We start from the raw sequence: 12,648 nt of genomic DNA, 5'->3' as shown, positions 1-12,648 counted from the left end.
TTGCTTAGTCATATGATTCTCCTGATATCCAAACTGTTCCAAAGTGTTCTCACCTTCAAGCTAACCTTCTGGCTGATAAACTTGTGGCGATACAATGGCAAACTTAGCAACAATTGTCATTTATATATTTATTTTTAATGAAAAATGACTTTCAATGACGTGTTTTTTATTTTTTCTGACAATTATTTACTTTACTGCTACAACAAACAAATCTATACATACAAACAATTCACACATTTCTAATCTGTGGTGTTCGCATCACAATGGTCTAAATATAACTGGAAAGTACTTTCCATTACAGCCTGGTAATAATATTGTCATAGTGGGGTGATAGTTCATAGTTAAAATTTTATGTAACAGGATAATAAAGGTCCAAAAACAAAGGATAGCCTGATAACAATAAAATGGTTTTCAGTGGAACGTTTTGAATCAAACATAGTAAAATGGTGTTGTTAATGGGGGTAATAACCCGATAACAATGAGATAATTAGGTTGATGCTTACACAATATTACACGCCAATATCAGCATAATACCTTCAAAATCGCATGAATATTCTTTGAGGTCAATATTGATAATTAATATAATGCTGAAAGTCATCTTCCATTACGTTCCAAACATTTTTTTTTACATCTTAAGGTTATACTTCACAAAGTACATGAGTAATTTGAGACTTCTTACCTGAAAACACATGATCAACATGAACAAACATGAATCAAGGCTGAAAAATCCCACAAAACAGTAAACTACCTGTTCCTATTTAACATCATGGTGATGCTAGATTAAACTAAACATCAACAGGCACAATGATTACCTTGAAAAACTTTTTAACTGTGACTTTCTCTTAATGCTTTGTACAAACTTCAAAGCAATGCCCTCTATGATCATGTTTATCATTGGGGTATTCACCATTGTCTCCATAGCATAAATGAATTGTTTTGGATACAATCAAATACAAAACCTCAGCCACACCTGGTAAAAAAAATCTATGAAAATATTAAATTAAATAGAAACACATAGTTTAGCATTTAGCAGGCTGGTTTTTGGCTATTACACAGAAACTAACAAGTGTTTCCAGGTAACTTGTCACAACATTAAAGGGTAAAAAAACGAAATTAAGTTTATTAAGTTATTTACATGGCCGACAAAAGTACAATTATTATTGGTGAACATGGGCTACTCTCTCAAAAACCAGGGAAGTCTTTAATTTGTAATGTTGGCAGGTACAAATTCTGGAGATGCTCCAAAGATGAATGGATGAATGAATGGAAGACTGATTTCGTTGACACATTATGTTGTGTTCTCATTTCTGAAAATCAGATGTATCCATACAGCCAGAACATTCCCCTGAGTGCTCTCAGTGTCATCTGTCATTATTGTTAAATAAAAATGTTGAACAGTCTTAGCCTGTAAGAATCTCATGTTTTAATGTTGGGAATGGACATAGTTCTCCTTTAAACATATTGTACAGTATGACCTTGAAACAAACTTTGAAACACATTGGTGGATGATTTTCAGCATCATATATAGTAATATAGTAATTACCAATTTTGACTTCCAAGAATGTTCATGACTTTGAATGTGTTGCACTGAAAAGTACTCCAAAATTATGTATTGCTGGAATTTGTGTAAAACACACAATAACAAACTGAAGAGGCAGCTGGCCAGTAGAAGGCGCTCATGTGCTGCCCCTCCACTCCCCACATCCTAGACTGAATAACACCGACTTTAAAAAGAAGAAGAAAAAACTCACATTATTATCTATCACAATAAACGATAGTATTCTTGATGTTGTTGTTGACTGGAAACAGACAGTTTAATTTCAATGATTTAAAAAAATATATAATGTAATATTTTACTGTACAGTAAATATTTAAGTGCATTTTATTATGAATTTCCAAAGTGAAAAGTCCTGTAAATTTGTGAGAATATACCTAAAGTCCTGTAGAACCTGCAGTGAAATTAGTGACTGGAAACAGACAGTTTAATTTTAATTATTTTTTTAATACAATGCAATGTTTTACTGTACAGTCTATATCTAAAGGCGTTTTACAAAATAAAGTGAACAGTTCTGTGAATATCATGCAATTAATTTTATTTCCATATTTATCTGATAGGGCCTGGTTGTGTAACACTTTATTCTGAAAACTGAAAACCGCACGTGGACACAACAAATACATTTTCGGCACGACGCAATTTGATTATTTCACGTAGTGTGTTGATGTAACGTTAATACTCCATCTCCTCTCTGCTGGTAAGAGTTTTATACTGAAAAAAGGTGATAAAGAATGACAGTAAAGTGTTTATCCTTCATGTCAGCTCGCTTGGAGCAGTTTCAGTGAATTTACCGTAAATATCACAAAACGTGGCGCACTACATTATATAGGGACGGCTTGACTACGGAGAAGCGAATGACGGCTCACTTGACCGCAACTGCGGTGAAGTTAGTTTGAAGTTGGATATTCGACAGACATTCGCTTACGGGTAAACCTCTGTTTTGCTACTGCGGTCGAGCCAACTGCGTTCATGCCAGCGGTCTCTTCTTTTTGCTTGGTCAAGTCAGCCGCTCCTACATTTCGAGTGCGCCCGTATTACAAGTAAATAGGTAGAGACGGCGTTAGCGCTGAGAAAGTACAGTGCGTAACAACTTCCTCTTTTCAAAATAAAGTGTTGAGAAATGAACAACAATAAAAAGAGATGTCAACACCATAGGGTCAGCACTGGTTATGAGAAATTACGTCATATGAAATGTGTTTTTTACATTAAAAAAATAATATAGAATATGGACAGTGTTAAACTGTGTCCCATTCAGCCAGTGTAGTGTACTATAATCCAACACTGATTTTGGGTCATTAAGTCACATGACCTGGGAGCTATTGAAAATACATTTTTTGACATTAAAAGATTAATAGAAGATATGAAGAGTATTAAGCTGCAATAAAAAGAGGTGTGTCTCATTCTGCCAGTGGAGTACTATGATCCAACACTGGTTTTGAGTCATTAGGTCACATGACCTGGAATCTATTGAGCTAAAATGCTAATATTTAGATATAAATATTAATTTAAAAAATATGAACGACTTCAAATGTAAAAAGAAGAGGTGTGTCTCATTCTGCCAGTGGAGTACTATGATCCAACACTGGTTTTGAGTCATTAGGTCACATGACCTGGGAGCTATTGAAAATACATTTTAATAAAAAAATATGAACATATTTTTTTAATAAATTTCATATCTAATTAGCATTTTATCTCCATAGATTCCAGGTCATGTGACCTAATGACTCAAAACCAGTGTTGGATCATAGTACTCAACTGGCAGAATGAGACACACCTCTTCTTTTTACATTTGAAGTCGTTCATATTTTTTTAAATTAATATTTATATCTAAATATTAGCATTTTAGCTCAATAGATTCCAGGTCATGTGACCTAATGACTCAAAACCAGTGTTGGATCATAGTACTCCACTGGCAGAATGAGACACACCTCTTTTTATTGCAGCTTAATACTCTTCATATCTTCTATTAATCTTTTAATGTCAAAAAATGTATTTTCAATAGCTCCCAGGTCATGTGACTTAATGACCCAAAATCAGTGTTGGATTATAGTACACTACACTGGCTGAATGGGACACAGTTTAACACTGTCCATATTCTATATTATTTTTTTAATGTAAAAAACACATTTCATATGACGTAATTTCTCATAACCAGTGCTGACCCTATGGTGTTGACATCTCTTTTTATTGTTGTTCATTTCTCAACACTTTATTTTGAAAAGAGGAAGTTGTTACGCACTGTACTTTCTCAGCGCTAACGCCGTCTCTACCTATTTACTTGTAATACGGGCGCACTCGAAATGTAGGAGCGGCTGACTTGACCAAGCAAAAAGAAGAGACCGCTGGCATGAACGCAGTTGGCTCGACCGCAGTAGCAAAACAGAGGTTTACCCGTAAGCGAATGTCTGTCGAATATCCAACTTCAAACTAACTTCACCGCAGTTGACCGCAGTATTAATATCGACAGTTTTTGGTTAAACCACTACAAGCTGCTGGTTCTATAGCAAAGACAAACAGCAGAACTGGTAAGTAACTAAAACGACTTTAGTGTACTTACAGTAGAGATGTGTGATCCTCTGAGGCAGTGCTGTAGTTTCATACATTATATATTCTGAGTGAGAAACGCCCACAGATCGTTTTTCATTATAAGGAGGCAGAGAATCAGGCTGATTTCACAGAAATCACATGACCAGCAGAATGACAAAAAAAGTCTGCTACACATCTGTGTGCATGTAATCACGATAGAGCTTGAGGGCTGTTTGTTTTAGGGTGCAGCATTTGTCTTCCGGAGTTTTTTCACTAGCAGACTGAAATAAAGAAATTCAACAATGTAATCCTGAAAGTGAAAGAAAAATTGCTGCAGCGCGAAACAAACGACCCGCACACACCTTTGGTCAGGAGTTGAAAATACTAAAACCTGTCTTCATTATAAAGACAGGAAAGTTGCAAGTTTCTTTTTTTAACACAGATGAAGAAATGTGTTTTTTCCTGCAGAGCAGTCACTTTGACCACAGTTTTGTGCAGGGTGTGCCACAACAAACCTAATGTTACTTTCAGTTTTGCAGGATTGGATTTCTGAGAAATGGTCTTACTTATTGTAAGCCGGTTGTTTGTGTGTGCATGTGTGTATATACTGTATAAAGGAGTGACAGAACATTGAAGCAGGACTCACCCTCCCATGCTGATCAGAGACAAACTGAATGGTAAGTTACTAAACACACTGCTTTAATGTTTATATTATAGTTAAGATATTAATTATACAAACATATTTATAGTTAATTTTAGTTTAGAATTATATATTGTGTCTTTTTTTATTCCCTCTCTGTAAAGGTTAACAAATACACTCCAGTTAACTTGGCTTCCAGTTTTGTGTTTGTAAAAATCACTTCTTCCAACATGAAAGAAAGGGCATCATTTGTTTATTGTGGCTTCTCAACAAAACTTTAATCAGTAAAAACCACGTTCAGAAAAATGTATTAAAGTATTTTTTTCGTAGGCTGTTTCACGTTTCCTCAGTTCATCTTTCAGACTGAAAAGGGAATGCTACTCATGCTGTCTCCGTCCATTGCTAAATTATTTGCTTTTGTTTCTAGTTAGCTAAAATGCAATATGGAACTAACAATGAAGCTCTTGTTACTGTACAACAGCACTTAAAATAAACAACGACTTAGTTTTAATATTTTGAGTTCATTTTAAGCAGATTCTCAATGAACATATTCTTCCAACAACCCAGTTGCAAAAACTCTGGTTAATAAAAATGTTCACTTATCTAAGTTACCTTCAGTTACAACATGTGCTGCAAGAAATAACCTCAACAAGCAGCAGCAGTTATTAAATAGGTGTGTATTGCTCTCTGCAGTGTCTCATTAGCAACATCAAGAACATCAAATCTTAAATTGTGTGTCGTCAGTAATTTTAGAAAATTCTGAAAAACATTTGCATGAAGTCAGCATGCTACAAATAACCAAGAGCCACAGACTTTGAACAGCCACATTTGCTTTCCTGCTAAAGTCTCCGTCTGATCTAATGTACAACAGTGTCTCTATGCTGCACCTTGTTGAACGAGCCATCAGACAAACATTCACCAGGGAAAAGTGCACCGCTAACAGTTTGTAGGCTAGTTAGGTAATTAGCTACTCGGCTGCAGCACATTAAACTACTCTCGGGGTAGAGGTCCCTTCTCTTTATTACCACTGCAAACACTTTTTTTTTTCACTTTGTCACTTTGGCCAGCTACTGCCAAACACAGACACCAACATGTTCCTCCACTTGCAGAGAGGAAAGGAGGCATATCTGATATTTATTTTCATATTTATTTGTATATATTTCTTTCTTTATCTATATGTTCATCTGTTTTTTTCCCCTGTTAATAATACAATTTTGTTGTTATACTAACAACAAATTATTTTTACGGCAAAAAGGATGACAAAAATCCAATAAAATAGCTGAAACTTTGTACTTGTTTTCTTTTAGGAATTTGGAGAACAAGGTGCAAATCAGAAGCATCATTATCAACATTATCAGCATCAATCAACAGCTGGATCCTGAGCCAGGCAACTGGACTGAGACCAGCCAACAGAGGTTTGTTATGACTGTTTAAGAATGTTTCTTTGTGTTTAAAATTAGTTCATTCAGTTTATATAGCCTAAATTTGATATCACAATATTGTTTTGCCTTATGTCGATATTCGATATAACACGATATTTATCGTATTAAAGTTGTATACAAATGTATAAAACTGAAACAGACCAAATGGATTTACATTATAAACCAGAAAGTTTGTTTAAAAATATAAACATCACAATGAAATAAATCACTTTTCCCTGCAGGTATTTAAAAATATAATAATCTCAAAATAAAATAATCCACTGTAGCAAGCAGGGTAGAGGCCTTATTTTTTCCCTGAAAGCCTACATTTGGTGACCTCTCACACATTCTAATGCCACTATTCCATCTTAATCATGGCATATTTTAATGCATTATTGTAAAGGAGAATAAGGGTTCTTCTGTTTTATTCAAGGCATCATATTTTGACAGTCTTCTTGTAAATTCTGTGGTGGACTAACACGGCCATGTGCTCTTATTTTGAAAGCTACATGTGTCTGCTTTTATTTTGAAGGCAGGTCTAACACATGCTTTCTGTAACGCTTAGTAAATACAAGCACCGTGACTGACTGACTGGCTGCAGTGTGCTTTGTTCTCTTCCCGTAACGTTAGCTAGCCATTCGCTCTAACAGGCAGTCTAACCTCACTCAGAAACTCAACTGATGCTAACAGGGTGCTCACGCTGTTACGGTTGTCATGACATCTCGAGTGTTTGACGTCCCTGCGCCTGCTGTTGTGGTCAGAGCTTAGAAGACAGCAGCTGGAGCGGCTGGAGTCTCCGTGAGACTTCCATGGCAGCAATTGTTGCATAGAAGTCTCGTAAGAAGTATAGTAGTAGAAGTAGGAAAGAAAACAAAATTGATTGTTCCCCTTTCCTTATTGAGCATTAATAAAATATCGATCGAATCAAGCTTTAAGATATATCGCCCAGCACTATAAGCAGTCATCTCCATAATCAAGTGACCAAAAACAGCATTTCTGCCATTTTTTCTTCAGTTAATCCAACATCAATAGTTGACTATTATTTTTCTGTCAATCGACAAATTGATTAGTCGAGCGATGGAATGATGCTACATCACCAGCTAACATTAGCACTGGCTAGTTAACTCAGTTAGCACGAGAAAATCATTCTTGTCATTGAACTTTTAGTTCCACTGAACACTTAACAAGACTACCCACGAGGTTAGCTTCCTGCACTTAGCTACTTTACAGACTGTATATGAGCTAACGTTGTAGAGAGAATGCCATATGACTAAAGAAGAACCAAACGTCATCTACAGTTTTAGCAAACATCGACTTTTTGCAACTTTAATGACAAAATTAAGTTAGTTGTCAAAAAAACTTTGGTAAACAGTGTGGCTCATCAACATTGTCAGGTGTCTCATTCTCTTTGTTTTCATTCACTCTCACGTTAGTGATATAATATTACTAATAGCATGTATTTAAATGAAGTAACAGCCGTATGCAAACAGTTAAAGCAGGAAATCTGCAGTATAACTGCAGTGTAACTAATGCTTGGGATGCTATTATCGGGCAGGTTGGCTCACTGAAGATGCTTCATGCGACACTAGTAAAAGCAGTATTAGTATTTTTAAAAATTGAAATAAAACAACTATATACACATTTGTGGATTCACCAGTCTCATTATACATACCCCATACCACATTACTACTGTGAGGGGATTTAATCTTTACAGTTTACAGGACTTGCCAGTTGAAGAATCTATTTAATTTCAGGAAGCCAGGTGTAGGGAACACATATTGTCCCAGAATAAATGTATGGATACCTCTACACAAGGCACCAAAAATGTAGGGAATATGGATCACTAATAAATGATACCTTGCAATGACCTCAAAATCAAATATGTAAGGTTTTATATGATTTGAACCTGAGCAACACTTGTGTGGGACTCACGGTGCAAAAGTGTGGTTAGATGACGATCAGAACTAGCTGTTAAAAGCTGGAGGATCCAGGCCTGTGTCCCCTTCCAGGAGGAGGAGGAGTAAGAGGTGTAGTCCCCTTTAGGGGCTGTGGACAAGAAGAGGGGGAAGAAGTGGAAGTCTTGTGCTCATATACAGGAGTCCCCATGTGCATCATGGGGAGGAGAGATTTCTGGCTGTTTTCTTGCCAGAGAAGTTTGTGGTTGTAAAGTTTCATGAGGCTGTGATTATCTAGAGGTCACAGCAGCTCATTTTATACACTGAGGTTGAGACTCAAAAAATGTCCTCACTGCAATGAACAGGCTACTACTGATGACTAACTTCATCCTACATGAAGAAAACTGGTCTCACTGAATCCACAAGAGTCTCAGCTTGACACTGATACCCAGTTTATGTCATTCAAAGCCTGTTAAGGGACATCAGTGTGCACAAATATTCACATACAGTAGGCGGAAATAGCAAATTTGTACAACATGCTAAAAATTTTGTTTTTTTTCCTTAAATTCAATGTTATCATAATAAGTAGCCATGTCTGTAAAGACCTGTGGGAACCCAGAGAGACCATTTTTATTGAGATAGCATGACGTCAGAGACAGTGGTGGAATGTAACAGTAAAGTACATTTACTCAAGTACTGTACTTAAGTACAATTTTGAGGTACTGGTACTTTACTTCAGTATTTCCTTTTTATGTAACTTTATACTTCTACTCCATTACATTTAGCTGACAGCTTTAGTTGTTTTTCAGGTCGAGATTTAGTATAAAAAACTTGATAAATTTAAAGTGATGAGACATTTCTTTAATTAAACCTCATAACAGTATATTAGGTAGTTAAAATGCGCCGTTTTTACAAAATTAAAACACTGCTCACATAAATGCATCCTATAATAATAATAATAATAATATTAATCCTATAATATATGAAGAATATATAAAACAATCTGAGTGGGTCCGTTCAGCATGACAAGTACTTTTACATTTTGATGCTGATACTTTTGTACTTTTACTTCAGTAAGTTTTGAATGCAGGACTTTTACTTGTAGTGGAGTAATTTCACAGTGTGGTATTAGTACTTTTACTGAAGTAAGGGATCTAAATAGTTTTTCCACCACTGGTCAGAGGTCACATGACCGCTTTGAAAATCACCATGAAACATAACTTTGCAGCGTTATTTTGACAACTTCCTGACACTATATCATGCCGCACAAATGGGTCTATACACTCCTTAGATCTTCAAGTTTCATATGATATAACAATATAAATAGTGACGCCGGAACGGTGAGTGTTTGCTTCTTGACATAGACTGTATCTGTGCCCTACTTAACTGCATGTGAGGGTTGAATTCTGTGCATTTTTAATTTGTACATTTCATTTTTTGTAGATCTGGACCTGAGAGCACTTCATTCACTTTAAAAGAAGAAGATTTACTTCTAACAACTACTCTTCAGAGGGCTGGTCCTGGTATCATCTGATTGTAAATTTTGTACTTTTCGAACAAAATGCAGGCTGTTATGGGCATGCTTTCCAAAGGCCCTAAAAGGCTTGCTGATGCTGTTAAAGAAAATAACACAAAGCTAGAACCCCAGACAGGGCCTCTTACTGTTTGTAAAATTCCTCTAAAACAGGAAAAAATCAAGGTAAAAGGGTGCAAACATTTCAGTTTTGGGGAAGAGCCCAAGCATGGTACAACGAACCGTACCATCATGGTTCTGGGAGCGACTGGAGCTGGGAAGTCAACTCTCATCAATGGGATGATCAATTACATTCTAGGTGTTGAATGGAATGATTCCTATCGATTTAAGATCATTGATGAGGGTCAGTCAAAATCACAAGCTGAAAGCCAGACCTCTGAAGTCACTGTGTACAAAATCAACCACCAAGAGGGATTTAAAATCCCCTACTCACTGACCGTTGTTGACACTCCAGGCTTTGGAGATACAAGAGGCATAGAGAGAGACAAGATGATTGTAGAACAACTATGTAATCTCTTCTCTGCTCAGCATGGGGTCAGTGAAATCGATGCGGTGTGTTTTGTAGCTCAGTCTGCTTTAGCACGACTCACACCATCACAGAAATATATGTTTGATTCTGTGCTCTCAATCTTTGGCAAAGATGTGGCAGAAAACATCCGGATTCTGGTGACTTTTGCAGACAGCCAGAAACCACCAGTTCTAGAGGCAATCAATGCTGCAGGTGTCCCATGTCCTAAAACAAAAGGCGGCCTGCCAGTTCACTTCAAATTCAATAACTCAGCATTGTATGCAGACAACAAATCATCTGCAGCAGGCTGCAACAGTGATGATGATGAGGATGAAGGTGGAGGTTTTGATCAGATGTTTTGGGACATGGGGACAAAAAGCATGAAGAGGTTCTTTGTTGCTTTGAATGTCATAGAGACCAAAAGCTTGACGATGACAAAAGAGGTCCTCAAAGAAAGAAAGCAGCTTGAGAATTCAGTTGAAAATTTGCAGAAACAGGTTAAACTCGGGTTAGCCAAGCTTGAGGAGATAAAAGAGACAACTGAAATACTTAAACAGCATGAGGCAGAGATCGACAGAAACAAGGACTATGAGTTTGAAGTCACCGTCAAAAAGCCTGTTCAAATAGATATTTCTGGTACTGGAATATACATCACCAATTGCCAGCAGTGTCATTTCACCTGTCACGATAATTGTGCCTATGCAAATGATGCAGATAAAATAAATTGTTGTGCAATGGGACCAGACGGAAAGTGTGAGGAATGTCCAAACAAATGTATTTGGAACATACATTTTAATCAGAAGTACAAATGGGAGTATAAAGAAGTTAAAGAAAAGCGAACAGTGCAAGAGCTGCGAGACGAGAGAAGGCCTCTGCTAAGTGTTTAAACAGACTTAAAGAGATCGCACTGAAGCCAAATCCTCTCTCCACTCCAGAGTATATTGACATGCTTATTGAGGGAGAGAAAGCTGAGGCCAAGCCAGGCTATAAGCAAAGAGTCCAGTCCCTGATGGAAATGAGAAAAAATGCAGAGATCCTGGCTAAAGTAGGAACAGGAGAGAAACTCCTCCAACGTCAAGAATCTCAAAACTTGCGCAGGGGAAAAAAAAGACCAGCGCCAACCTAGACCATGAGAAGAGCTAAACAAATTCTATCAAGACCAAGACAAGATCCACTGAGATATGTTCATAAGGCTTTTTAATGGCTATAGCCAAGTTAATCGGTTAACTTCTTTTTCTAATCAAAAAAGTTTTAAGTTCTTAAAGCAACTGCTAAAGTAGAGATGATTTGTCTAAGAATACAGACAGTAATCCTTAAAGAAATGCTGATCAGCTCAGACAGCTACAGTTCTGCAGAAAGGCGTGTGTGATTGAGTTGTTGTTGATTTTTGTTGTTGTGCTGTGAGGTTAAATGTGATCTTATTCACGTCAAGTTGGTGAAACTGATAAAGAATTCTGCCAAGTGCCAGAAAAAAGCAGAACGTGTCTCAAAATGACTTTGACCAAGAAGAACAAGGAGTTATTAGCATGTGTTGTTTACCAAAAAGGAAAATACAGATTTGCCATGTTAGGTGATAAAATCCTAACACTATTGCCACCAATGTAAAGGTTTATATCTGCAGCTCTATGAATTTCAGTTTTTTATATTACGATAGTTTAAATACATTTTTGTTAAGCATTTAGATTTATCTACACTGAACCTACTTTACATTCTTTAAACAGCATTTAACTTCTTGCTCAGTTTTGAACTTTATTTATGTACTCTTCCATTTATTTTCTTTGAGATTTGAAAAATATAGTTAATGTTGAATACTTGTTAACAGTTGTATTGATGTACATTGATTTGCATTTTATTGTTGTGTAGAAATCAGGTGTTCTGTCCTCCCATAGGAGTGTGTTTTTAACTGTTTCAATCTAAGCAGTGTTATATGTTATAATGTCACCAGCTACTGGATAAAGTAAATAGTAAAGAATAGCTGCAGCACACCAAGTTCCAAAAGTCGTCCAGCAGTGAGCTTCAGCTCGGCTCTGAGCTCTAAATTCCTCTTCTAAACGCTTCTGGCTCGGAGACTATTTGTCTGTAAGTTTTGTGACTAATTGGTAAGAAGCTAGTTCTGATATTGTTTGATATTTTTAGTCTTTTAGCAAACGTTGGGTGATTTGTGTTACCATATGTATTACATGTTTTGAGTTATGTTAGTAATAGGCTGATACTATGCTTTGTCATTCCTGTTTGAATATATATTCTATAACAATTGTTTATGACATGTATCTATGTTTCAGTTTCACAGCATGCTACTTCAATAAATATGCACAAGAAAAGTCAAGCCTGGCTGTTTACTGGAGAAAACATATTGTTAGTCATCTGTCTAGCTTCGTCAAGTTACACACTGCAGGGGCACATTATATTCATTCAAAAAGATGGAGGTTATATTTGATGGGTAAACTTTATGCTGCGGTCAGTGTGAGAATTTAAGAAAAAAAATGCTTTTACATTTCATCTCAATATGTTTTCCTTTCTCAAATACCTGGGGAGGATTGTATTAGGCTGTATTATCATTTTGTTTTGT

General features: G+C 36.4%; 1 protein-coding gene across 1 annotated transcript; it reads left to right on the top strand.

The window, feature by feature from the left end:
* The first annotated feature begins 3,947 nt into the window (after positions 1–3,947).
* On the top strand, positions 3,948–10,966 carry si:ch73-170d6.2 (uncharacterized). The gene is made up of 4 exons (XM_059345285.1): positions 3,948–4,080; positions 4,699–4,758; positions 6,029–6,136; positions 9,481–10,966. The coding sequence occupies exon 4, from the start codon at positions 9,599–9,601 to the stop codon at positions 10,964–10,966; it is 1,368 nt and encodes a 455-aa protein (XP_059201268.1). The 5' UTR covers positions 3,948–4,080; positions 4,699–4,758; positions 6,029–6,136; positions 9,481–9,598.
* Positions 10,967–12,648: the final 1,682 nt, after the last annotated feature.

The sequence above is a fragment of the Centropristis striata genome, chromosome 11, assembly GCF_030273125.1.
Source record: "Centropristis striata isolate RG_2023a ecotype Rhode Island chromosome 11, C.striata_1.0, whole genome shotgun sequence".
In the NCBI taxonomy this organism is placed as follows: Eukaryota; Metazoa; Chordata; class Actinopteri; order Perciformes; family Serranidae; genus Centropristis; species Centropristis striata.
Note: the sequence above shows the minus strand (reverse complement) of the source record. Positions and strands in the feature narration are given on the sequence as shown.

What these genes read in the sequence shown, in the direction of transcription:
- si:ch73-170d6.2 (XM_059345285.1), top strand. Translation starts at nt 9,599, where the DNA reads ATGCAGGCTGTTATGGGCATGCTTTCCAAAGGCCCTAAAAGGCTTGCT.